Raw genomic sequence first — 27776 nt, forward strand, 5'->3', positions numbered from 1 at the left:
AAGCGCACCAGAGTGTCCAAAACATTGCCTTATTTCAAAGAAACAAAGAAAGGTACACTCTTTCTGTCCTGTCTCTTCAATGCCAAGCTTGGCTGCACGTCGGCCGTGAATAAACACCTCAAGCGCCGTCGCCCAGTTTGTAAGTCCATCTAACTAACTAACGACATGTTTTATTGAAGTTGCTAAGCCTGTCGCGATATGCAATGAGTCCATTTATCGCACGGCAAATAAAAATGAGGGCGGTAATTTTCACGGCTGCCTTTTATAGCTGCGCACGTGCGTGCGTGCATACATTGGTGCGTGCGTGCATGCTGATGGCATGTGAGACTCCTTTCTCTTATCAACACGCTGTAGAATTAAAGTTCAGACATATAAAATAAGAAAACACATCTATATTAAATGCCAAATGTGAACTAAGGTTGGCCAACCATGTTTTTGAATAATATCAATGGCTAAACAATTATAAGCATATTTTCATTCTTTTTTTTAACGCAACCCTTCCAGATTCTTTGTTTAACCCATAGCAACGCCCTTGACAACGAAAATGCTTTTCTTCGGCAATCTTCGGAAATTACGTCACACCTAGACATGCGAGGGAAGTCCACCATAGAACAGTATTGTTTGTTGCCACGGCGGTGTGTGGCGATGTTTTGTTCTCACTCAAACGAAAAGTTGTATGAGTGGCCAAAGGATAGCAGGGCACGTAAATGGACATCTTTCGTTCGCACGAAGCGAATGAATTTCATGCCATCATCGAGTAGTGTTCTCTGCTGCAAACACTTGGAAGATGCCTGCTTCCTTAACCGGTCTGCCTTTGATCAAGGATTTGCCAAAAAGTAAGTGTGATTTTTGGCTAGATGACTGATGACTTTGTCAAAGCAGAGCCGCCAACTGTTGTGGAATGAACAGTATAAGCTAGCGACGTTAGCCGAGGCTATCCCCGATCATAGCTGTTGTTGCGTTCGCTAGGTTAAGCGTGTTTAAATTGTGCGTCATCTACGATCTTGTCCGAAAGGGTTAATCCACTGTCAATCGGGAAAGGGGTGTGGATGTGCACTTAAGCGGGTCGTTGTCGCGGTAATTCACTGTCACGTTGCAGTAAGAGATACACACCGCCGGTGAGTTTATTTATTTTTTATTTATCTGTATTTGTATTATGTATTTCCACCTTCATGCTTCAAGCATTGCATTACATTTGTACGGTTCGCCGTTTCTTTCACGGTGATCGCTTTGAAGCTTTGTAGTTTATGCTTCGCAGCTTCGCGAGAGCCACTGACAGGTGACAAGTGTTGCTTTTAATGTCTGGCAGCGAATCAGCGAGCGCCCAGGCCACGCAGTGAATCATGGGAAATGTAGTCTCGGGACAACACTGAAGTGGTTATTTGTAATCTGTTCGCTTGTGTGAAAAAACTACATTTCCGCACGCCATTAGACACCACTTTGTTTTCTTATTGTTCCCACAATAAGTGGAGAAAGGCATTGGTGTGATAGTGATAGTGATATAGTGGATTTTATTCAGTTGTAATACGGGAGTTCACCAGTAGAGTGTACGCATGTCATTTAGATGTGTTATTGTATTCTTTCCCCCCAACGTTTTGATATTATTATTTTATATGCACGAGAGCTGCCGGATCTGCCAAAATGAACATGAAGTCTGATTTTTTTTTTTTTTTTTTTTTTAAACAGTGTCATCAGATAGACAAAAACATAAAATTATGAGCAAATATCTGCATCTTCAAATCAGGAAAATAATAGCAGCCTATATCTTACCAATGTTGTAATCTCGATGGGTCTTGTATCCATTCCATGTCAGGAAGTCTAGGCACATTGTTTGCATCATGATTAGCGTCTGGCTAATAACATGAAATTCCAATCTCCTCTTCTTCCTCCAACTCTTCAAAAACTTGGATCTCCTCCCTTGCGCTTGATCTATCGCTTATATCGCTGTTTGAATCATTGTTTGAAGGGCTTTGTATGGCGGCCGTATCTATGGAGGTGCCATCGCGTTCCCGGTGTGACGTATCACTTCCGGGTTCGTCCCCTTTCAGGTTCGAACTTCGGAAACGCGATTATTTTGTCAAATATACAACATATAAATTATTTTTTCATGCTTAATTTGTTGGACAATGTTTAATTACTTTACTTGTGACCCTATTTGGCATGTGAAGAAATTACTTCACATTCGTGCTTTAAACACTGTAACGTTAGCATTGCTACACTGAGGTGAATGGGGGGGGGAAGGCAACCTACCGGTACTTTAGCCTGCTATGAAACATTGGCAGTTGTCTCGTGAAGGCAAACTTGCGGTTAAAAGGTGACACTTCAAACATGAAAAATCGCTGGTTAACAGCATTTGCAAACGAAAAAAAAAAACAAAAAAATCTATTATTGACACATGCAATGACAAAAAATTATTTTTTTGCGGAGTGTAAAGCTAAAGTCAAGAGAGTCTGGCTGCAGCCCGCCTCTCTCAGTACCCTGCGCCGCTCGTCTCAGTACCCATCCCGCAGACAGGAAGTGACGCAATATCGCAGCTCTCAGACCGGAAATGACAACATGAAACAGCGCTCGACCTCCGAGCTTCCGGTTTTATCGTAATAGTTAGCGTCCATTCGAACGTAAATACTAGTTTACTTTTCTTTTCGCACGTCTTTTATTTTCGGTTTCAGCATCACTCATTATTATTTAAATAATAATTTATTTCCATGCTCCTTAAATTGATTTGGTGAAATCGGGAGATTAACTCTTTAAGCGCGGTCAGTTTGTTAAAGCCTGCTGATTTTACCAACATGAAAAACACGGTTACAGTACATCAAAATTAAAATACACACTACTGCAATAAAGGTTTAATTGGTGACTGAAAGATCGCATGTAACCTATCACAGTGTGTACTTTAGTTTGTCAATTGTAAAATATACTCCAATTGAGAATTATTAGAAATTGCTGTCATCCTTACATTTTTATGAACGGACACATTAATATAGCTTCATTACAATTTAATGTATCAAAAACGTAATATTCTCTCAATGTTGCAACCAAACCAATTTTGTCTTTCATTTTGCTACTTAAATTCATTCATGTGGGTGAAGATCCTAATTAACTAATTCAGAAACTATATTAAACTTTCTGCTCCAGGAAAGGCACCTTTATTTCAAACAGAAATGACAAAATAGTTGTCATGTGTTAGTTATTCTTTTCTTTTATCCCAGACAATAGTTGTAGGTTGTTTTAATTACCTGACATTTTTCGGCAAGCCTTCATCACAGGTAATTAAAACTACCTACAACTAACATCTGGGATAAAAGAAAAAAAACAACTAATTTATAAGTGTAGAAAAATGAACTCAATACAACCAGTTCTAATATGGTAAACTTTATTTTTATTATTTTTTTATTATTATTGAGAGAATACCAGATATTTTCTTTGGTCAACAATCTCCTCAAAAAAGGTAAATCCATCTTCCAGATGGTTGGAAGAGAACTTGAATGGCTCCAAGACATTGTAGTTCGTGCTCATCCTCTTCCATCTGCAGGATGCTTGGGAACTCCTACTTCCTTTGTTCCCCCCCCCCCCCCCCCCCCCCGCCCTGTCCGAGGCTTTTGTGCTGTCTTGCACAATCCTTTTACCAAAACTGTTCATTGGAAAAGAGAAAGAAAACAGCTATTTGAATATTACATAATAAAAATGATGCTTTGTTAATTTTATACTTGATTTTTCTTTTCAGGCATTGCAATAAACAATCTTACCATTTTTTCCCGCCGTATCTTTTTGGAGTGGGCCACCACTAACTTGAAGGAGCTGTGGTTGCACCTCTTCCTAAAAATAAATCAGTGAATAAAGGGGGACATGTTCAAAAGTGCGTCAGAGTAATGGACACTAAAAAGTCTTTAAAAGCTGACCTCAGCAATTATATTCAAATTTCACTTCTGTAGCTGATAGACTGGTGGCACTTCACCCTGCAGTAATGCTTTTGCCTTGTCTGTCCAATGGGCAAACTCTTTCCTGTGGCTCACCTAAGTTGAAAAAATACAAAAATAAGTATTCCACATTTTCCACCAAAGAATTAAGGTGCTGTGCACCTACTTTCCTATGAATGCCATATCAACAGTTTCAAAGACTTACCATGCACCCAAGTTTGAAATTGTCCGCTAGCAATATACACCACCACTTCCTCAGAGTTGGCATATCAGTCTAACAAAAATTAAAAACAAGTGTAAATAAAGAATAACGACAAGGATATTTTGTAGCCCAATTTGAATGATTCGGTGAACTTCATTTTACAATGGTTAAACTCAAAGAGAGCATCCAGAACAGTGCAAAGAGCATACTACAAATGGATAAATGAATACAAATATAACAGAGGACAAAATTGGACAGTTAAACTCACCTACCATCAACATGAAGATGCCACAGTCCTTCCCCTATGGCTGTCCCGAAAAACCCTAACGTAAGAATTTAACCGAGTCACTTCCTTCAAGTTTTGAATCAATGAATATACACACTTTTACAAATACCTCTATTTCACTTCCAATCCTCTCTTTCCATGTCCCCCTGTTGATTGACTGTCAACGTTTTCTGCAATTGAAAATATAGGTTTATATTAAATACAGTAGTTAAACAATTACAAACGTGTTTCCATGCATAAGAACACCAACCAGTCAGGTTTAAATGATTCATGCAAACAAAACAAGGGCGTAGGTTTGCATAGGGACGGTAGGGACATAACACGACCAACTTTTCAGGATGCTAAAGTTGTCCCCACCAACTTTTTAGCAACCTTATTTGCATTATATTCGTCCCTACCAATGTTGAGACCGGGCCAACGCCCTTGAAACAAAACATTCGCAATTTTAGAGTGGCATTTTAGAATTTTGCTTCAAATGATTGGATGAATCATCTGGAGTGCAATTCTGCTTTAATTGAAGGGGCAACATAAAAGGATCGACTGGAACATACCTTCAAAACCAAACAAGGCTATTCTGGATCATCATGGAAACGCCATGCCAATATGAATGGTTACTGAATTTCATTAGAGATAACAATAGTTCTCTGATCTCAAGATTGGATCTGTTTTTCTTCCCACAAATAATTGGAATTTGGATCATTTAATTTGTTATGATTTGACTGTTCTTTGAAAATGAACCAATGCTCCAAGTTGTAGTTGTTACTAATCAGCCTTACAGGCAAATGCATGTGTGGGTCACATCCTGTAGGCTTTCACCATGTTGCAACAACATAGGGGTCAGCCACAAATATGGTCCTTCCCTGAAAAATACATAATCTATACACACGGACATATGTTATATAAATACAAACGTACGCAGACACCTACATGAGCCCATACAAGCATTCTGTAGGCTACATAGTTAAAATAATACCCTACACAGGCCAAAAAATACTTTTTTATACCTTTGAATGAGCTACTTGTTAGACAAGTTATAAATATGCATTTCATATCTGCAAAAAAACAAACACAAAAAGTTACATTTTACTTATTTGTACAATTGACATTATGTTCTTTAGAGAAACTAAATCCTCAAAATTCACAGTTGATTCCATTTCATTGTTCAGGCCAACGTTCCAAAAGTCAGCACGTGTCAATCAAACTTTCTTTTTTTAGACAATCAACACCATTTCTGGCCTCTTTATATTCAAGATTTGCATAAGCTAATGAGAATGTTGATTGGTTAAATAAACAAAGAGTAAATAATCAATTATGTCCAATTGTTAACTAATATAAGGAATAATAAGCCTATCCAGATTTCCACTGAGCACAACATTTGTCTCAGACATAAAAACATACCAGCCGTTCCTGGGCAGGATGAGTGTGAACCGTCCATGAAGCTCGGCATGGTCTTATATTGTCACCATTGGTCCTGTCTGCACAGTGGGTTTTATTTATTTATTTATGGGTTTGTTCGATGTCTATAAAAAAAAAGTGTTCAGCACAGTCCAAAATCTAAAGTACATTACTATTTATGCTACTTACTTCCATTTGGATCTGTGTGACATCCCTGTATCTGCATGGGAAGACTACCATTTGGGGGTCGTGATTTAGTTTCTTCCCAATGGGGTGGTGATCTTGCAGCTAGTAAAAAAAAAAAACAAAATAATGAAAAAATATATAGCTAAGCAGAGTAACAATATCAAGAAAAAAATACAACCTTGTCCTATTTGGATCATGTCACAACATTCAAACTACAAAGGACCAGACAAAACAAATGAAGGCAAAACAACAATACCATACAACAACAAAAACAGCGAGCTGCGAATTGCAGGCATGTACATAATGAAAAATAAGAGTGCAATATAATGAAAACTACACAAAGAAGACTGTTCATTGTGAAAAAAAAATGTAAAAAGCATTAGCAGCATTAGCCAATTCGCTGCTGAATTCATCAGTACGTATTAAACAATATAAGTAGAACAAAGTCACATGCAGTTAGTAAAGGAAGACATTATTTAAATTACATTAAGAATACTAGATATAAGTACGGTCTTTTCAACTCAGAATAAACACTTCATATTTTCACCGCAAGTGTTGTTTAACTATTTAACATTTTTAAACATGCATACGCTTTTAAAAACTTTTTTTCAGTGCGGCCACTTACCGTGTTTTTTTCGCGAAAGGTGAAATAACGTAACTTGTTTTCGTCGCAAGGGTTGACGACATTTCCGGTCTGAGGGGACTGAGAGCTGCGGTGTTGCGTCATTTCCTGTCTGCGGGATGGGTACTGAGAAGAGCGGCGCAGGGTACTGAGAGAGGCGGGCTGCAGCCAGACTCCTCTCAAGTTAGCGGTTTAGCGAACGTACTTCCGGTTAGCGGTTCAGCGAACGTACTTCCGGTGACCATTTCAAAATAAAAGCATGTCATGTTCGTCATATAAATAACGATTTCAGGAGTTAATCCCGCATACTTCAGAATTTCGATTCTACACTAAGAATACCTTTAAAATGACACCCTTTATGAAAAATCTGATTGGCAATGAAGAATTATTATAATTATTATAAAACTATTATATATAGTACTATACTATAATATTACGGCTTGGTGTTTAAGAATTGTTTTGAATCATGTTGGAAAGGCGAAGTCAGTGTTCTGAATCTGTTTACATTCCATTGTTTTGCACTAGTTAATTCTACCAGCATTTGAACTCATTGTTAATTTGTGATTTCGTGTTTATTTGTACTTTAATAAATAATTTAAGTTTTCCAATATGTTTTTGTGAATTGATAAGCGTCAACAAAAATTTCATTGCTAAATTAGTAAAAAAAAAATTTAAAAAAATTTTTTTTTTAATTATTAGATTAGTCGACTAATCGTAATAATAGTCGGCTGACTAATCGGGAGAAAATTAGTCGTTTTGGACAGCCCTATTTGATTGTATATGTTTTGTTATAGAATAGAATAGCCCTTTATAATCATTACACCCTATATAGGCTACTGTTAGCGAATGAGGCTAGCGGCCACCTGGCTTGAACGGAGCTTTTCTGGCGAAAATTCTTAATAATTAATGCTTAAATCCCTGAATTCTTGATAGATATGGATGTAAAACAGTCTCGATTATTGGTTAAAAGCAAAACAAACCGTGCAGGTAGCACGTATTCTACGTAAATATGGTGAATGTGCGGCTCATCTTTAAGCCGCTTCCATGAGTAAACAAAGAAAATTCTTGGGAATAAATGCTTCAATCACTGAATTCTTTATAGATATGGACGTAAACCTGTCTCGATTCTTTTTGTCCGATAAGGTGTGACGCAAAGAATGACGAAGTGTTACATCAATAGTAATGAAGTCTATGTATGTACTCAAGTAAGAGTTTTACTTCCAAGTATTACTCACATTCAAGTAAAAGTAGTATGCGCACAAGTCAAAAAGTATTGGTTGAAAAAAAAAATACTCAAGTACCAAGCAAGTATTGATCATCATTTATTTTCAAAGTTGTCATTCCAAATTCTTTGTTGAAAAGAATACTTCTTACTCGTGTCTGATATTTTTCAAACTGTAACGAGAAGCCAAATATTGTTCTCGATGAGTATTATTTTAAAATGAAATCACTCAAAGTACTTATAAAATGTTAAAAAATGATTCTCGTACAAGTATTCAAGTCATACAAGTAAATCAACGTTAACAAGAGAGTAGCCCGAAGCTGTACTCAAGTAAGAGTAGTATGACTTCAAAATATGGCTCGCATTAAACTAAAAGTTGTATTCAGAAAAGAATGCTGCTTCATTATTTTGACTCCAGTAAAGTCTTACTCAATCACATGACCTGGCCGATAATTGAGAGTCAAATCATGTGGAGAAAATAAAGGAATGATTTACATGAGATTAAAAAGCAAAAAATTAAGCCGTGTCATCGTGACCGTGAATGGCGGCCGTAAAACCAGGTTGAATGCCGATTATCATTAGAGGACCATCATCTGCTGTGCCAAAGTAAGGAAACATTTTGTCGTTACCGGACAAGTCTGGCCACTCGGTAGGGTTCTGAGTGCTCCACAATTGGGTGTTTGTAAACAATTCAAAGAAGGACACCGACCTTTCAATCGTGTCCACTTCAACTCGGATCCTCTGCAATACTAAATGCGGATTCCATTCTCCATATTTGTGACCGGGCTTTTTGTATTGACCATCACGAAATCCAATGGTACAATGACTCATTTTCTGTGGCAAACCAGGGTGCCCCCACACAACCCCCACCCTCCAGGCATTGTTGTCTCCCACCTCAACGTACCACACGTGTCTTCCCGGGTCCAAAGCCGCACCCAGCACAGACAGCGATTCCTGGTACCTCTCTGGATTCTTTGGACGCTCCTGCGCTACTTCTTCTAAACTCAGACTGGTCAGATCTTCGGACAAACAGATTTTTGGATTGGCTGTGTTGGGGTCCAGAATGACGGGACTGTAGACGAACATCCACCTCATCCGGTGCCACACCTCGAACTTGAGGTTGCCCACGTGTATGGCTTCATCCAGCAGAGCTCCTGGCAGCAGCTGCGGCTTTTCAGGCAGCTCCTGGATTTTGCTCATCACAGTCTCCAAGTTCTTCATGAAAGAAGCCTCGCCAGACCTCAGCTGCTCCTCAGTGCTGCTGAGGGCATCCGAGACAACGAGGATTGTTTCGTCGAGAGCCGCTAACTGCTCCTTAATCGTTCGACTCTTCTTCTTCTCTTCCTCCTCGACCGCAGCCAACCTGCTCTTCTCCTCGAAGTCGAGAAAGAGACGGAGCCCCTTAAACTCCTTCCTAATCTTGAGTTCGACGTTCTCCCTCTGGGCTTTGATGTACAATGCCTGTTCAAGTAAGTTCTCTTTACATAAGTAGGCATCTTTGAATATTTCGTTTGCCTTCTGCAGGCCTTCCTGGAGTTCCTTATGATGACCTTTCACTATTATTTTGAGGGACTTGAACTTGTGGCCAGCATGGATTTCTGTAGAGATGCATACGGGGCACACAAGCTCCTGGTGGTCCAAACAGAAGAAGTTGAGTTCCTCTTTGTGCAAGCTGCACACGTCTTCTGACTTGACAATGGAGAGGTCCTCACACATCGCCTTGAGTCTGAAGTTCGGACGCGGATCCCTCAATTCGAACGCTCCCCCACAGAGTTGACACAATAATTCCTCTGTGGCAATCAACTGCTGCAGACATATACGGCAGATGTCGTGACCGCACGGCAGAAAGAGAGGATCTGTAAAGATGTTCGAACAGCCCGGACATTGAGTATAGTCCTTGAGACGTTCGGCCATTGTTTTAGAGAAGACTGCGTTTGTCTCGGTGCACAAGTTCGGAATGTCGAGCTGCAGTCGTTCTGCAAAACGAAAAGCATTCTTAGACACAATGGATTGTTTCATGTTCTACCTTATGGTCCAAAAAGGGGGCTTTCAGAGTAAAACGGACAAATTCAAAATAGTTGGGGGGGCTTAAAGAGCATATGACACGAGAAATATGGCATTTGGCATTATTGTATGAATTAGAATCATATTTTGAGACGATTCGACTATATACAATAATTTAGCAAAACGCAGATGACGAGAAATTAGTCTTTTAATCTGCCGGTTAGCCACGCCTACCATTATAGGGCTTTAGCGTCCCCAACAGGTGGATGACGTCAGCGGTAGACTGGGCTCATCGGTTTTACTATTCAGCCCATTGAGGGGGAATTGTTCAGAATGAGTAAAACGCGACGAAGAGAGCCGCAAAATGTCATTGTTTCAGTCTCTCTACTCCAATATTTTTACAGGATATTCTTTTTATCCAAGTATTTTTCCCCAATAGCTATATAAATGGCTTGAGAAGGACCAGTCAGCCCGTCGAGGGGGAACTATTCACAACGAGGAAAACGCGACGAAAAGAGCGGCAAAATGTCATTGTTTCTGTCTCTACGTCAATAATTTTACAGGATATTCTTTTTTATCCAAGTATTTTCCCCAATTGCTGAATAAATGGCATGGTCATGACAAATAACAGTCTTTTGCTAAATGGAATATGAAATAATAAAAATCAATTTATTCTAGACGACATGGCAAAATTACTCCATAATGGTCAAAACTGTCGACTTCACCTTTACTGTCGCACCTCCCGAACGATATTTTATGACACCTGAATCGGACATATGTCATTTCCCTTCCCCGGCTTCGGAGAATGTAAACAAACCAGGAGTGACAGCTAGCCGACATGCTAACCCGAACCGAGTGATGTTTCAAAGTCTTCGAAGTGGAAAATCACACATAACTAGCCTGGATTATTTGACATGACGACCTGGTTGTCGAATGTCTTCGCGGATCGGCAAACCGCCCGGCGAAGAGCAATTTACGGTTCGTTCCCCGGAGGAGGGTGGCTGGAGTTGTTGTGCAGCTAACATGCTGCTCATGAGCATTAGGAGAGCTTTTTACATGCCTATCAACAGTGTTGTTAATAACGGCGTTACAATATAACGGCGTTACTAACGGCGTTATTTTTTTCAGTAATGAGTAATCTAATTAATTACTTTTCTCATCTTGGCAACGCCGTTACCGTTACTGAGGCGGGAAAGGCGTGCGTTACTATGCGTTACTAAGTTGGTTGAATAAAAAAAAGTCTTGAGAGAAACGGACTCACGGGGACGAGAGCAGATCAGGAGTTGGGAAGACGCCGTTGCAACCGCGATGCTAGGTGGCTCCAATAATACCTGACTGCAGCCATAGCCGACAAACTACGCCCACATGACACGGTAGATATCATATTATAGAACTAGATGCAGATGACAGACACTGCTGCATTGCCAACATGTTTTAAGGACTACATGCGTTTGTAAATAGCCGCCATCTTAAAGCAGTAGACCTCTCAGGAAGGCCCTGATGTAGAGATCCTTCCTAGCTAACCTAAGTAATTTTTTTTAATCTAAAATGCTCCTAAATCGGCAAAATCTTAACTTAAATCTATCTTTAAATGATGAAACAGTTTTCAAACTTACACATGTTTAAAGTAGACTGAAGGGAACTAATGCAATAACGGGAGAAATTTTAACAACTTTAACGATTGATTCACAACTTTAAATGACTTCCACACATAGCAAAGGTTACTAGCTAGTTATCGCAATACCCTTGTGTCTAGTTAAGTGGAGGGTAGAGAATTGGGCTTGGGCCAACTGTCCCCCAAACCCTTTAAGCTTCACATTGTGTGACCTGTTTTTTTGTTTTTTTTTTTTGAGAAAAAAAAAATATCACTAGTTACTTTGCCAAGTAACTAATTACTCTTACATTCAGGTAACTGAGTTACTAACGCAATTACTTTTTGGGAGAAGTAATTTGTAACTGTAATTAATTACTTTTTTAAAGTAAAATTAACAACACTGCATGGCACTAAATGCGTTAGTAGACAGCCGCCATCTTAAAGCAGTAGACTTTTTAGGACGGCTCTGTTGTAGAGAACCTTCCTAGCGAACCTAAGTAACTTTTTATCTAAAATACTTCTAAATCGGCAAAATCTTAACTTGAATCTATCTTTAAATGATGAAACAGTTTTAAAACTTTCATATGTCGAAAGTAGAGAGAAGGGAACAAATGCAATAATGGGAGCAATTTTAACAACTTTTAACTCACGGGGACGAGAGCAGAGCAGCAGTGGGGAAGACGCCGTTGCAACCGCGATGCCAGGTGGCTCCAATAATACCTGACTGTAGCCATAGCCGACAAGCTACGCCCACATGACACGGTAGATATCATCATATAGAACTAGATGCAAAAACTGACACAGCTGCATTGCCAACATGTTTTAAGGACTACATGCGTTAGTAAACAGCCGCCATCTTAAAGCAGTAGACCTCTCAGGAAGGCCCTGATGTAGAGATCCTTCCTAGCGAACCTAAGTAACTTTTTTTTTTTTTTTTTTTTAATCTAAAATGCTTCTAAATCGGCAAAATCTTAGTTTAAATCTATCTTTAAATGATGAAACAGTTTTAAAACTTACACATGTTGATTGTTGAAAGTAGACAGAAGGGAACTAATGCAATAACGGGAGCAATTTTAACAACTTTAACGGTTGATTCACAACTTTAAATGACTTCCACACATAGCAAAGGTTACTAGCTAGTTATCGCAATACCCTTGTGTCTAGTTAAATGGAGGGTAAAGAATTGGGCTAGGGCCAATTGTCCCCCAAATCCTTTAAACTTCACATTGTGTGACCTGTTTTTGTTTTTTGTTTTTTTTTGTTTCTTGTTTTTTTTTGAGAAAAAAAAAATTATCACTAGTTACTTTGCCAAGTAACTAATTACTCTTACATTCAGGTAACTGAGTTACTAACGCAATTACTTTTTTGGAGAAGTAATTTGTAACTGTAATTAATTACTATTTTAAAGTAAAATTAACAACACTGCATATACTGTATATAGATATAACTAGATGCAAAATGACAGACACGGCACTAGATGCGTTAGTAAACAGCCGCCATCTTAAAGCAGTAGACCTTTTATTACGGCTCTGTTGTAGAGAACCTTCCTAACGAACCTAAGTAACTTTTTATCTAAAATACTTTTAAATCGGCAAAATCTTGACTTGAATCTATCTTTAAATGATGAAATAGTTTTAAAACTTTCATTTGTCGAAAGTAGAGAGAAGGGAACTAATGCAATAATGGGAGCAATTTTAACAACTTTTAACAGTTGATTCAGGGTGAAGGGTAAATTAGGGTAAAGAATTGGGCTCGGGCCAATTGTACCAAAAACCTTCACAAAAAAACTTCACATAGTGTGGCCAATGTTGTTGTTTTTTTTTTGAGGAAAAAAAAAAGTAATTATCACCAATTACTTTGCCAAGTAACTAATTACTCTTACATTCAGGTAATTGAGTTACTAACGCAATTACTTTTTGGGAGAAGTAATTTGTAACTATAATTAATTACTTTTTTTCAGTAAGATTAACAACACTGCCTATCAATGATCAAACGTAAGTAGTCCTTTATTTAGAGGAAGTTTGTAGTGTTTACTTTGTAATCGCTGTATTCGTATTTGACATAATACAAAACAAGATGTTTACTCACTTCCTCGTAAGTCCAATGGTCCCACAGTAAATATCCACGGTGAATGGGAATCTTTTGAAACTCCAAAAAGGCACATACGCCTCTCCCGCATACAGAATGATTTTTCTGCAGCCGTTTGGCTGGCATGATGCGAAAAATAAACGTATTAATCCGCAAAATCAGCTGAATCCTTCGTCCTCATACACAACAGTACACTGTATAGTGAGGAGGACGTCTTCTACCGTACACGTCACAGCGCCCTCCTCCTCAATGCGAGACCGAAGCCGGAAGTCACTCATTTTCATGGCGCGGGATTCAAAAAACTAAATAAATATAGTGATCGCTTCCACACACATCCAAGCGGTCCATATCATTCAGGGGCATAAAATACTGCGTGTATTATGAAATAAACATGCTTTTTCGTGTCACATGCACTTTAATGCGCCGTGAATCTGCTCAGGCAGCATAGAGACATGTTGTTCTATCAAACACAACAGTTGTTTTGGCTTAAAATACAGCAGTTTCTTTCAAAGAGAAGTGCAAGACTTTAAAAGAAACTCCTTCCTCATCTTGTGTTTGACATTCTCCCTCTGGGCTTTGATGTACAACGCCGGTTGAAGAAGTTCTCTTTATCATCAAAGAGGAGTGCAAGCGTTTAAAAGAAACTGCTGCATTTTAAGCCCAAACAACTGTTGTGTTTGAAAGAACAATATGTTTGTATGCTGCCATAGCAGGTCCGTGGCGCGTTAAGCCCCCGAACTATTCTTAAATTGTCCGTTTTACCTTGAAAACCCCGGTTTACAGACATCGCACAACCACTTTTGTTTCAACCCAGCCATAAAATGACGGTAATTAATTATGTTTATTATTCAAAATGGCTGTTGTTTTTAACTTAGAATCAATAATTGATGTCTCATATTTCGTAAAAAAAAAAAAAAAAAACACTAAAAAATTATTCACTCACATATTTTAAACTTTTAAACAAAATTGAGTCACAATGAAAAAAATGGCGTGTGTAAAAAAGTCACGGATATCTACCTCATAACTATCGCTTAATTGTATTTTTTTTTTTTTGTTACTGTTGCATTTTTCCCTGATATGTTAGATGATAATCGTTCCAAACAAGGAAAAATTGAAATTAACGTTTAAAAGGGTCAATATAAAAAAAAAATCTCGACCACTCCTTGATGTCTGCGATTTCCGCATCGCGACCCTTGTTACATTACCATGTTTCACACATAAAATCCCCCAAAAAATCCAGCTTTGGCCATTCACAGCTGTGTCTTGACAGTCAATGACACACGTTTCATGGAGTTCTTGGATCAAAACAAGATAAGTACCGTAAATTTCGGACTATTAGCCACTACATTTTTCCTTCACTTTGAATCCTGTGGCTTATTTGTTGATTTTTTTGGGTTAATAGGTAACACTTTATATGACAGCGGCATCATAAGACCGTTATAATTGTGACATGACACTATCATGGGCATTACTGACTGCTTATGACGGATGTCATTAGGTGTCATGCGGCAAATTATGTCACCAACTCCGTTTATGTCCAGTTCGGATCTTTTACATCCATTCAAAAGTGAGCTAATTTGCCAGATAACACTAAATTCTACCCGTTATAGGCATTCACGATTGCTTATGACAGTGTTATGTCATAATTATAATTGTCTTATGGCGCCACCGTCAAATAAATTGTTACCAAATACCATAACTAGCAACTAATGAAACAACTGGAACAGTAACTGAATAAATAATTAGCACAGAAGGAAAAAAGACATGCAATGCGATTTTTAGACATGACTACACGCCTGGAAATGACATTTTAGAACAAAAGTCTCGGCAGGCAAATAGCACTTACCTCCCAGTTGACATCCACAAAGAAAAGAGAATTATCAAAGCACACCCAACTTCAAAGAGCAGGTGTCGCGTTAATAACTGACCCTAGGGGAGACAAACAACATACAAACAAAGAGTTCCAACTTTGCAATCGTTTGTAATCGGATAAGGAACATGAAAAATTAAAATACCTGAGCTGAGCCTCAAACGCTATAAATTTTTTCTAAAAAAATTAGGATCTATGCACAATAAAAAAACAATTGGCTAACTTACACAGAAAAAGTCCGCTAGCTTAAATGCTATAAAATGCAAAAAAAAAATTTTTTTTTTTTTACAATGCTCTTAATAAATAGTTCGGACACATATTCCCACAAAAAATGGCTAAATATACCTATAAACTAAATTATGAATGCATTAAAAAAAACATTAGCTCGTACAAAAACTTAGCTTACGTTGACCTTAACAGGGAGCAGTTGGATTCAGCTATGTGAAAAGAGGCAGACCATAAGGCAGTGTATCCACCCTAATCAATAAAACTAAATGCAAACACTTTCCAAATAAATCATTACAACACCACTTTATTTAAACGAATACTTGAAGAAACAAAATTTAATTTGAATATTTTTTGGCTAACTTAAATAGAAAAATTCCGCTAGCTTAAATGCTATAAAATGCTAAAGTTGTTTTTAGAATGCTCTTAACAAATGGTTCAGACACATATTCCCACAAAAAACGGCTAAATATACCTATGAACTAAATTATGAATGCATTAAAAAACATTAGCTCGAACAAAAACTTCCTTTCGTTGGCCTTAACAGGGAGCAGTTGGATTCAGCTATGTGAAAAGAGGCAGACCATAAGGCAGTGTATCCACCCTAATCAATAAAACTAAATGCAAACACTTTCCAAATAAACCATTACAACGCCACTTTAATTAAACGAATACTCGAAGCAACAAAATTTAATTTGAATATTTTTTTGGGCTGACTTAAATGGAAAAATTCCGCTAGCTTAAATGCTATAAAATGCAAAAAAAAAAAAAATTTTTTTTTTTACAATGCTCTTAATAAATGGTTCAGACACATATTCCTACAAAAAACGGCTAAATATACCTATGAACTAAATTATGAATGCATTAAAAAACATTAGCTCGAACAAAAACTTACTTACGTTGGCCTTAACAGGGAGCAGTTGGATTCAGCTATGTGAAAAGAGGCAGACCATAAGGCAGTGTATCCACCTTAACCAATAAAACTAAATGCAAACACTTTCCAAATAAACCATTACAACGCCACTTTAATTAAACGAATACTCGAAGCAACAAAATTTAATTTAAATATTTTTTGGGCTAACTTAAATGGAAAAATTCCGCTAGCTTAAATGCTATAAAATGCTAAAGTTGTTTTTACAATGCTCTTAACAAATGGTTGAGACACACATTCCCACAAAAAACGGCTAAATACACCTATGAACTAAATTATGAATGCATTAAAAAACATTAGCTCGAACAAAAACTTAGCTTACGTTGGCCTTAACAGGGAGCAGTTGGATTTAGCTATGTGAAAAGAGGCAGACCATAAGGCAGTGTATCCACCCTAATCAATAAAACTAAATGCAAACACTTTCCAAATAAACCACTACAACGCCACTTTAATTAAACGAATACTCGAAGCAACAAAATTTAATTTGAATATTTTTTTGGCTAACTTAAATGGAAAAATTCCGCTAGCTTAAATGCTATAACATGCTAAAGTTGTTTTTAGAATGCTCTTAACAAATGGTTCAGACACATTTTCCCACAAAAATGGCTAAATATACTTACAAACTAAATATGAATGCATTAAAAAAAACATTGGCTCAAACAACAACTTAGCTTTTGTGGGTCTTAACAGGGAGCAGCTGGATTCAGCCATGTGAAATGTGGCAGACGAGAGGGCATCCACCCATAATCAATAAAACTACAAGCAAACACTTTCAAAATATACCATTACAATTCAACGAATACTCGAAGCAGCAAAATCTAATTCAAATTTTTTTTTCTAATCAAACACTCGAGTTACTCGACTAATCGTTGCAGCACTAATCTCAATACTTTGTTTAGTACCCTTTGTTGGCAATAACGGAAGCCAAACATTTTCTGTAACTCTTCACAAGCTTTTCACACACCGTTGCTGGTATTTTGGCCCATTCCTCCATGCAGATCTCCTCTAGAGCAGTGATGTTTTGGAGCTGTCATTGAGCAACACGGACTTTCAACTCCCTCCAGATGTTCTGTGGAGTTGAGATCTGGAGACTGGCTAGGCCACTCCAGGACCTTGAAATGCTTCTTACGAAGCCACTTCTTTGTTGCCCTGGCTGTGTGTTTGGGATCATTGTCATGCTGAAAGACCCAGCCACGTCTCATCTTCAATGCCCTTGCTGATGGAAGGAGATTTTCACTTAAAATCTCTTGATACATGGCCCCATTCATTCTTTCCTTTACAAAGATCAGTCGTCCTGGTCCCTTTGCAGAAAAACAGCCCCAAAGCATGATGTTTCCACCCCCATGCTTCACAGTGGGTATGGTGCAATTCAGTATTCTTTTTCCTCCAAACACGAGAACCTATGTTTCTACCAAAAAGTTCTACTTTGGTTTCATCTGACCATAATACATTCTCCCAGTACTCTTCTGGATCATCCAAATGCTCTCTAGTGAACCGCAGACAGGCCCGGACGTGTACTTTCTTCAGCACGGGGACACGTCTGGCAGTGCAGGATTTGAGTCCCTGGCGGCGCATTGTGTTCCTGACAGTAGCTGTCAGGAGCGCGGGCAGGCAGGTTGTGTGGACCCAAATGCAGGGAAACAAAAAGGGCAGTGAGACAGGTGGCAGTGAACTCAAAAAACATTTTGATAACTAGGCCTGCAAGCAGGACTGAACGGGCCCTCGCAATCTAGCGCAACTCGGACGTCACGCAACTCGGACTGTGTGCAGGTCAGGGTGGTGGCAGATCCTCCTCTCTAATCATCTCATTAGAACCTAACAAGCTCGAAAGTCGCCTCTTTACATTCACACACCTAACAGATAAAAAAAAAAACCTATTGGAGAGAGTACTACAAAAAAGGAGGTACTACTGAGCTGTGCAGCCAAGCCCTTATTCAAAACCAAAATTAATATTCTAACTGGGCCAATTCGACCAAGTGTGCCAAATATTGTGGCTCTATAAGCTGCCTGAGTCTCTGAAAAAAAGTATTTCCTTTAAATGGTGAATAAAGGGTCGTCACGGCAACAGACAGAGACACGTGGACATGGGCCGTAAATAAGTATTTTAATAGGTCTTGAAACTACAATGACCAACCTGAAAAGAACTGGACATGTATTGGAAAAACGAGTGACTTTCTATTGCCACTAGTTGGCGCTGTAGGGTTGATGCAAATGACCCCTACAAGGCCCTTCAGGGTATGACTCTCAACAAGCACGGGAAGTTTGGCGCAGATATGTTGTATATCTGCCGAGTTATGACTGTTCAAAGTTTTTGGAGAGAAAAATTGTTGACAGTCATTTTCACTTTCCTGTTTGGACCCCTCCGCTTCAACGAAACTTCAATATTTTTCATCAGGCACCTGAAGACAGGTCTTAAGGCTTCCCTTATGCAGCTTTGAGGTAGATTGATTTTTTTCCCTTTAGAGGAGGAGTGTGTCCCGTAAAAAAAAGGGCATTTCCTGTTCCCACTAGGAGGCGCCAAGCACAAATGGTAAATTTTCAATCCAGTCCTGCTCAGGCTGGTATACCTCACACACATGCCAGATTTAAAATAGATTGAACGTTGTATGAGGGAGTTATCAGTCATTTTCCGAATTCGGTGTTTTGGCGAAAAAATGGCCGACTTTGGCACCCCGCCCAGGTCAGGCCCGTGAATGAAAACACACCATTTTGATAACTTAAGATTTCATATGCCTCATGAACAGTCTCGCCAATTTTGAGAATGATCAAACTAATTCCCTAGGTGCCAAGGTGTAAAATGTGCACACTGTAAATCGATAAAAATTTCACATTCAATCCAAAATACCCGATTTCCTGTTGGGTTTGGAATACGCATGCAAGAGACTTTTCGGAGCAGTTTTGTACAAGGTATCGACTCTCCAAATTTCATCCCTCTACGTTGAAAAAACCTAAATGGAGAGGCCTTTTTGAAAATTTCAAGGGGGCGCCACTGAGGCATTTGGTTACATTTTTTCGTAACGTTGCAAGATTATCGAACGTTATCCAAAGCCGCATGTATGTGCAAATTTTTACGAGTTTTTGTGCATATTTAAGCCTCCAAATGTAAACTCCTACTGTGAACCGATAAAAATTTCACATTCGATCCAAAATACCCGATTTCCTGTTGGATTTGGAATACGGGTGCAAGAGACTTTTTGGAGCAGTTTTGCACAAGGTATCGACTCCCCAAATTTCATCACTCTATGTTAAAAAAACCTAATAGGAAACGCCTTTTTGAAAAATTCAAGGGGGCGCCACTGAGGCATTTTGTTACATTTTTTCGTAACATTGCAAGATTATCGAACGTTATCCAAAGCCGCATGTATGTGCAAATTTTTACGAGTTTTTGTGCATATTCAAGCCTCCAAATGTAAACTCCTACTGTGAACCCATGAAAATTTCACATTCGATCCAAAATACCCGATTTCCTGTTGGATTTGGAATACGGGTGCAAGAGACTTTTTGGAGCAGTTTTGCATAAGGTATCTACTCCCCAAATTTCCTTGCTCTATGTTGAAAAAACCCAATAGGAAAGGCCTTTTTTAAAACTTCTTTCTGTCGCCACTAGTTGGCACTGTAGAGTTGATGCAAATGACCCCTACAAGAACCTTCAGGGTATGACTCTCAACAAACACGGGAAGTTTGGCGCAGATATGTTGTATATCTGCCGAGTTATGACTGTTCAAAGTTTTTTGCGTGACAAATTGTTGACGTTCATTTTCACTTTCCTGTTTGGACCCCTCCGCCTCAACGAAACCTCAATATTTTTCATCAGGCACCTGAACACAGGTCTTAAGGCTCCCCTGATGCAGGTTTGAGGTCAACAGATTTTTTTCCCTTGGAGGAGGAACCTGTCTCGTAAAAAAAGGCATTTCCTGTTCTCACTAGGGGGCGCTAGACCTAATGGGTAATATTTCAATGCACTCGTGTTAAGGGTGGGATACCACACATACATGCCAAATATGAAAAAGATTGAACGTTGTGTCAAGGAACTATTAGTCATTTACTGAATTTGTCATTTTGCCGAAAAAATGGTCGACTTTGGCACCACGCCCAGGTCAGACCCGTGAATGAAAACGCACCATTTTCAAAACTTAAGATTTCATATGTCTCCTGAACAGTCTCACCAATTTTGAAGATGATCCAACTAACTCCCTCGGCGAAAAGGTCTCAAATGTGCACCCTGTGAATCGATAAAAATTTCATATTTGATCCAAAATAACCGATTTCCTGTTGGGTTTGGAATATGCGTGTAAATGCTTTTTTGGAGCGGTTTTGGACAAGGTATAGACCCCCCAAATTTCATTGCTCTACACTGACATACCCTAATGTTATAGGCCAATTTTAAAATTTCAAGGGGGCGCCACTGAGCCATTTTGTTATATTTTTTTGCAACGTTGCAAAATTATCGAAATTTACAATTTTCCGGACGTATGTGCAAATTTTGGTGACTTTTCGTGCATGTTCAGGCCTCCAAATTGGCCGTTTTCATTTGCCCTGAAAAATAAAAAAAATAAAAATAATCCTTTGCAAAACAATAGGGCCTTCGCACGCTTAGTGCTCGGGCCCTAATAACTAACAAAATCACAAAGTACAAACAAAAGGACTATGGATCAAAAGGCAATGTTCCAACAAAACTTACTTAAACGGAGGGACATGTACACGAGGGCTTGGACGGGACTTGACTTCAACGTTGACATAGACATTGACAATGACGCAACAAGGACTGAAAAGAAACTAGGAGCTTATATTCACACGCAGACAAAGGGTAACGAGACAATGAGGAACAGATGGGTGACACAGGTGGACGCAGATTGGAGGATACACAAGGAGCGGAACACTAGGTGAAATCAATGGCGTTTACAAGGACACACTAGGAGGGAATCAACACAAAACCTAACAGTTGTTAGTGTTTGTTAGTGTGGTCCCAGCTCTCTGTAGGTCATTCACTAGGTCCCCCGTGTGGTTCTGGGATTTTTGCTCACCGTTCTTGTTATCATTTTGACGCCACGGGGTGAGGAGGGAGTTGAAAGTCGGTGTTGCCCAACGATAGCCCCAAAACATCACTGCTCTAGAGGAGATCTACATGGAGGAATGGGCCAAAATACCAGCTTGTGAAGAGTTACAGAAAATGTTTGGCCTCCATTATTGCCAACAAAGGGTACGTACATAAGAAAGTATTGAGATTAACTTTTGGTATTGACCAAATACTTATGTTCCACCATGATTTGCAAATAAATTCTTTAAAAAACAATGTGATTTTGTTTTTTTTCCCCCACATTCTGTCTCTCATGGTTGAGGCTTACCCATGTCGACAATTACAGGCCTCTCTAATATTTTCAAGTGGGGGAACTTGCACAATTAGTGGTTGACTAAATACTTATTTGCCCCACAGTATATCCATCTTGCCTCTTCATTCCTCAGGTTGTTTTGGCTAAGCAAAGCAAATGACCATCTAAGGTGCTAGTTGTGTTACTTTGTATTTGTGGATTTCTTGAATAAGACAACTTACTGAAAGAAAAACTCCGCTTATGCTTACGCCATTGAGAATGACATTCTGCCATTTGAAAAATCTATCTTTTACCACCATATGCTCTGTCTATCTTTTATATTGTATCCTCTGAATGTCGTACATCTCTGACCGTTCTTTTGGGCAATTTACATTGCTACTTTTGTGTAGCGATTGCAAATGCTACTCAGTGACAGCCATCGAATACTTTTAATTTTTTCATTAATAACAAATCTTAATTCTATAATTTATTTACACTTCCCTATTTTTTTTTTTACAACAGAAAAGGCAACAGTGGAACTCAGATACCATTTTAAATTTTTTCAGGTCATTCATCGTCAGACAGAAGCAGCATGGCAAAAACCCCACGCCAAAATATAAGTAAAAATATCAAAATGGCTTACCTCTTCCTCCTCTGAAGGACCATGGCCCCCAACAAAATGTTTACTGCATATGAAATGTGAATGGCTTCACCTTGCTGGCGTTAAACGTCCGCGCAAGTTGATCCAATCTTCACATTTTTTCCTTCGTGTTTTTGGTTTTGGAAAACGTGTGAAGAAAACATCCTTCATATGTCTGAAGTCATTTCTACAAGTTCCATAGCAGCAGTGTTTGTTCGGCATGTTCGTTTTTGAATGATTACCGGAGAGAACAAGCAGAAATATAATGGATTGTATGTAAAGGCGTGTGTATAATATCCCACTTATTCGTTAGGAGGGCAACGTCACGGTCTAAAAATAGCATTCAGGCGGTACGCTATTCACTGTAAAAATCATGAAAAGGCCTTCCCGAAATGCCCCCAAATCAACAGGAAGTTACCTCAAAAGGCCCTGAAATCCACAAGCTTCATGAACAGGTATTGAACTTGAAATGCCCCAAAACCATCAGGAAGTGAACCAGGAAAATTTCCAAATCAAGAGGAAGTGACCCAAAATGTACAGGAAGTGAACCCAAAATGGCCCCATATCAATAGGGAATGACACAATATCAACAGGGAGTGATCCTGAAATCCCCCCAAATCAACAGGAAGTGACCCCAAATCCCCCCATATCAACAGGTGACCCTGAAATGCCCCATAATCAACAAAAAGTCACCTAGTATGAACAGGAATTGACCCTGAAATGCCCCAAACTCAACAGGAAGTGACCCATTATGAACAGGAAGTGATCCTGGAATGCCTCCAACTCAACAGGAAGTGACCTGATATACCAACCATCACGACAAAGCTACTATCGCAATTTCTCCAGGAATTGCATTTTTTCAGCACCCCGTCCCAGTCCACATAGATTGGACGTCTAGCGCTGTCAATGGGAGCCAATGAGTGCCCCATAATGACTAAAACTAAAATATGAACTAAATTATAATTTTTTTGTGATTTATTGTAAATTTTTAAAATTATAGTCCAAAAACTACAAATCAATCAGTTTACATGACATTAATCAATTAAATATATATATATATATATATATATATATTTTCATGCTTTCATCAAGAGAATGTCAATTTATGATTGGGTTGCCCGACGCGTAGTGATGACGTCCGGGAAAGCGCCTCCTTGCTCCCGTCCAATACAACAGCAACTCGACGTCAACAAACGCAACTAAATTTGTCAAAACAGGTGAGCTCATGCAATTTATTCTCCACTTTTAATCCTTCGCCGTCGTTACGTCACGAATATGATGTCACACTTCACGTATTTTGCATCGCCAGCGTCTTGTTTTGCTAGCGAGCTAGCATTAGCTCAAGATAGCTGTAAGGAAGCAAGGCGTTCTATTTTTCCTGTTAAATCGCCGAGTGCTATATAAACCATGTGAAGCGCTCTTATGTTTTCGTCTAAATTTCTCTTCTATCGGCGCGTCTGTACGTGTTTCTCGTTAATTAAAATCCGTGTTTTCCACGTTAATAACGTATCTAACTCACGAATAGACGTCTACCATTGTAGATGACACTTAAAGTTAAGTATTCACAGCTGGGCATCTTAGTTTCAATGAATTTGATTGGCTGGCAATGAGTTCAAGCGTGATTTACCAATACCATCCATCGCCCCGACTACAATGGCCTCAGGGCGGCCATGTTGGAAGGGGCGACTTTCCCATTAAAGTCAATGCAGTGGCATAAACATAAGTCATAACTAGCTTATTTCTCAACCCTTTTCAAAATATTACTCAGTGGGTACCATTGACGGCACTAAACGTCCAAGCTATTTGATGTGGGCGGTTTTGTTTATTCGCTGCCAACCTCCCACTTCAAATGGTTTGGACATTAAATTAAGTTTATCACAAGTACAATTCCTGGCGAAAGCATTGAAAGACCTTTCAATGCCTCTACCAAAATAACCTCAGGGCGGCCATGTTGGTAGGGGCAACATCTTATTAAAAAGTCATAACTAGCTTGTTTTCGGTCCTGCAACGATTAGTTGGTTTAGTAGTTGATTAGGAAAAATGATTCAAATTAAATTTTGCTGCTTCAAGCATTCGTTTAATTAAAGTGGCGTTGTAATGGTTTGTTTTGAAAGTGTTTGCATTTAGTTTTGATTCGGGTGGATACGCTGCCCTTTATTCTGCCTCATTTCACATAGCTGAATTCAGCTGCTCCCTGTCAAGACCAACATGAGCTAGGTTTTTGTTTGAGTTTTTTTTTTTAATGCATTCGTAATTTAGTTTAAAGGTATATTTCGCCAATTTTGGCGGGAATATGTGTCTGAACCATTTGTTAAGAACATTGGGGGGGTCGTTAGTATTTTATAGCATTTAAGCTAGCGGACTTTTGTTATGTAAGTTAGCTAATTGTTCTTTTGTTGTACATATTCTTATTTATTTTTTAACGTTTGTGGCTCAGCTCAGGTATTTTAATTTTTTAAGTTCCTTATCAGATTAGCCGATTATTCGAACTTATTAGTTGATCGATTAATAAACTACTAAAATAATAGATAGCTGCAGCCCTACTTGTTTCCCAACCCTCTTTAATTTTTATTAAAGATTTTTTTAAAGATTAATCAATAGCTGCCATTGACAGAGCTAGACGTCCAATCAATTTGATGTGGCAGGGTTAGCAGCTTAACTGGATTGGACGTTTATTAGAGATGAAACTCATCTCACTTCACTCCTAAATCATGAAAAGACCGTCCTCTTGGCCTCAGTGCGGCCATGTTGGTAGGGGCGACTTTCCCATTAAAATCGATGTATACACATTAAAATAAAATCATAGCTAGCTTATTTCTCAACCAATTTTTTTAAAGATACAAAGCATTTGCTATGAGGAAAAACCTAATTTTATCTTTTAACTCATTGGCTGTCATTGACGGCGCCGTTCATTTTTGTGCGTTTCTCTTAAGCGGTGGTCCCCGCCCGCCATGGGACCCGAGCGAGTTTTCCCGCCTTGCGAGGACGACGACAAGAACCCGCGCGATGGAGGGACGGCGTGGAGCGGCGGTGAGGACGAGCAAGAGGACGACGGCGCGGGCTACTCCTACCAGCCCCTCAGTCAGGACCCGGACGACGGGGCGCACGGCGGCATTCAGCACAGGATGGAGGTGGGCGGGAACGTCCCGAGAGCGCCGCAGTTCAGCGTCGGTCCACGTCACCCGTTTGTTTTGCCGGCACAGGTGATGGGTCTGCACCTCCCCGAGGCCCCGCCCCCTGACAGTGACGAGGAGGACACAGAGAAGGCGGAGGCCGAGAGAAGCCGAGCTTCCATTCCTATGGATGCGGGTCTGTGTCTAGCGCAAGGATTCTTTCGTCACCCCAGTAACATGGCCTCAGAGTGGCCATGTTGCTGGGGGCGACTTTCCCATCAAAGTCAATGAATTGAGATTAAATTGAAGCCATAACTCACTTATTTCTCAACTGATATTTTTCCCTCCTCAGCCCACGTGGAGCTGGTGAAACAGACCATGGCGGCGGTGGCGCTGCCCTCGCCTAGCGTTCCCGCGTGGGCCCGAGAGATCTCCGACGACCAATGGCGCGACCTGGTCCAGCGCACCTTGCGCGGTCGCACATGCACTGACTAAAAACTTCCTGATCGTCGCCTTTTTCCGCTCTCACATTAAACGTATGAAATGTGACTGTTTTGTTTTTTTCAGATTCTCAACCATCAACTTTAAAGCAAGTACTTTTACTTGATTTTTGTTTTTCTCAGACACTCGTACTTTTTGCATCTGGATCTGTACTTAAATTACAAAAAAAAAAGTGAGTACTTCATCTACCACTGTTTTAGTTGATAGCAATGTTTTTTAACTACTGTCTGGTGTGCCATAGAAAATCATCCACTTTCACTACCTAATTGATGTTGGTAATCATGCATTACTCTTCCAAATCAGTATGTGTCAATAGTTAGCCAGTTACAGTGGGGGAAATTGTGCACTCAACATGAAATGACGTGAAAGCCACAAAAATGTTTGCTATGCTATGCCAAAAATGCTATAATGCATTGTTGGATTTTTAAAGAATTTATTTGCAAATCATGGTGGGAAATAAGTATTTGGTCAATACCAAAAGTTCATCTCAATACTTTGTTATGTGCCCTTTGTTGGCAATAATGGAGGCCAAACGTTTTCTGTAACTCTTCACAAGCTTTTCACACACTGTTGCTGGTATTTTGGCCCATTCCTCTATGCAGATCTCCTCTAGCTCAGTGATGTTTTGGGGCTGTCGTCGGGCAACATGGGGTTGAGATCTGGAGACTGGCTAGGCCACTCCAGGACCTTAAAATGCTTCTTACGAAGCCACTCCTTTGTTGCCCTGGCTGTGTCTTTGGGATCATTGTCATGCTGAAAGACCCAGCCACGTCGCATCATCAATGCCCTTACTGATGGAAGAAGATTTTCACTCAAAATCTCTCGATACATGGCCTCATTCATTCTTTCCTTTACACGGATAAGTCGTCCTGGTCACTTTGCAGAAAAACAGCCCCAAAGCATGATGTTTCCACCCCCATGTTTCACAGTGGGTATGGTGTTCTTCGGATGCAATTCAGTATTCTTTTTCCTCCAAACACGAGAACTTGTGTTTCTACCAAAAAGTTCATCTTTGGTTTTATCTGACCATAACACATTCTCCCAGTCCTCTTCTGGATCATCCAAATACTCTCTAGCGAACCGCAGACGGGCCTGGACGTGTACTTTCTTCAGCAGGGGGACACGTCTGGCAGTGCAGGATTTGAGTCCCTGGCGGCGCATTGTGTTACTGATAGTAGCCTTTGTTACTGTGGTCCCAGCTCTCTGTAGGTCATTCACTAGGCCCCCCCGTGTGGTTCTGGGATTTTTGCTCACCATTCTTGTTATCATTTTGACGCCACGGGGTGAGAAGGGAGTTGAAAGTCTGTGTTGCCCAACGACAGCCCCAAAATATCACTGCTCTAGAGGAGATCTGCATGGAGGAATGGGCCAAAATACCAGCAACAGTGTGTGAAAAGCTTGTGAAGAGTACATAAAGGGTACATAACAAAGTATTGAAATGAACTTTTGGTATTGATTAAATACTTATTTTCCACCATGATTTGCAAATAAATTCTTTAAAAATCCAACAATTTGATTTTCTGTTTTTTTCCCCCCATTCAGTCTCTCATGGTTGAGGTTTACCCATGTTGACAATTACAGGTCTCTCTAATATTTTCAAGTGGGAGAACTTGCACAATTAGTGGTTGACGAAATACTTATTTGCCCCACTGTACTTTGCTTAGTGATTTG

The 27776-nt window shown here is 39.4% G+C and overlaps 2 protein-coding genes and 1 long non-coding RNA gene across 15 annotated transcripts; 1 reads left to right on the forward strand and 2 right to left on the reverse strand.

Moving 5' to 3' along the window:
• mea1 (male-enhanced antigen 1) lies at nucleotides 1–27469 on the forward strand. Of its 4 annotated transcripts, none has more exons than XM_057848246.1 (4): nucleotides 1–139; nucleotides 25425–25622; nucleotides 25695–25800; nucleotides 25957–27469. In XM_057848246.1, exons 2-4 carry the CDS (start codon nucleotides 25443–25445, stop codon nucleotides 26097–26099), a joined length of 429 nt encoding a protein of 142 aa, XP_057704229.1. In that variant the 5' UTR covers nucleotides 1–139; nucleotides 25425–25442; the 3' UTR covers nucleotides 26100–27469. The 4 variants fall into 4 exon arrangements, with proteins under 4 accessions (XP_057704229.1, XP_057704232.1, XP_057704231.1 ...); XM_057848249.1 differs by lacking the exon at nucleotides 1–139 and adding an exon at nucleotides 651–836; XM_057848248.1 differs by lacking the exon at nucleotides 1–139 and adding an exon at nucleotides 960–1118.
• Nucleotides 3585–6667, reverse strand: LOC130922952 (uncharacterized). 9 transcript variants are annotated; one of them, XR_009064624.1, is made up of 10 exons: nucleotides 6612–6626; nucleotides 6165–6198; nucleotides 5990–6088; nucleotides 5804–5880; nucleotides 4515–4575; nucleotides 4392–4442; nucleotides 4123–4191; nucleotides 3900–4013; nucleotides 3747–3816; nucleotides 3585–3631 (listed from the first exon to the last, which is right to left on the reverse strand). It is a non-coding gene; the product is annotated as an uncharacterized LOC130922952 (long non-coding RNA). The 9 variants fall into 9 exon arrangements; XR_009064625.1 differs by having other exon boundaries at nucleotides 5804–5925; XR_009064622.1 differs by lacking the exon at nucleotides 6165–6198 and having other exon boundaries at nucleotides 6612–6667.
• LOC130922950 (E3 ubiquitin-protein ligase TRIM11-like) lies at nucleotides 7917–23443 on the reverse strand. 2 transcript variants are annotated; one of them, XM_057848243.1, is made up of 3 exons: nucleotides 22495–23443; nucleotides 15363–15445; nucleotides 7917–9806 (listed from the first exon to the last, which is right to left on the reverse strand). In XM_057848243.1, exon 3 carries the CDS (start codon nucleotides 9742–9744, stop codon nucleotides 8347–8349), a length of 1398 nt encoding a protein of 465 aa, XP_057704226.1. In that variant the 5' UTR covers nucleotides 9745–9806; nucleotides 15363–15445; nucleotides 22495–23443; the 3' UTR covers nucleotides 7917–8346. The 2 variants fall into 2 exon arrangements, with proteins under 2 accessions (XP_057704226.1, XP_057704227.1); XM_057848244.1 differs by lacking the exon at nucleotides 22495–23443 and having other exon boundaries at nucleotides 15363–15577.
• Nucleotides 27470–27776: the final 307 nt, after the last annotated feature.

Source organism: Corythoichthys intestinalis, chromosome 10 (genome assembly GCF_030265065.1).
Source record: "Corythoichthys intestinalis isolate RoL2023-P3 chromosome 10, ASM3026506v1, whole genome shotgun sequence".
In the NCBI taxonomy this organism is placed as follows: Eukaryota; Metazoa; Chordata; class Actinopteri; order Syngnathiformes; family Syngnathidae; genus Corythoichthys; species Corythoichthys intestinalis.

Bases quoted from the DNA above. Each gene is read 5' to 3' on its own strand.
- LOC130922950 (XM_057848243.1), bottom strand. From the start codon at position 9,744: ATGGCCGAACGTCTCAAGGACTATACTCAATGTCCGGGCTGTTCGAAC.
- mea1 (XM_057848246.1), top strand. From the start codon at position 25,443: ATGGGACCCGAGCGAGTTTTCCCGCCTTGCGAGGACGACGACAAGAAC. The intron at 25,623-25,694 runs GTGGGCGGGAAC...TTGCCGGCACAG, and splicing joins GCATTCAGCACAGGATGGAG to GTGATGGGTCTGCACCTCCC. The intron at 25,801-25,956 runs GTCTGTGTCTAG...TTCCCTCCTCAG, and splicing joins TTCCATTCCTATGGATGCGG to CCCACGTGGAGCTGGTGAAA.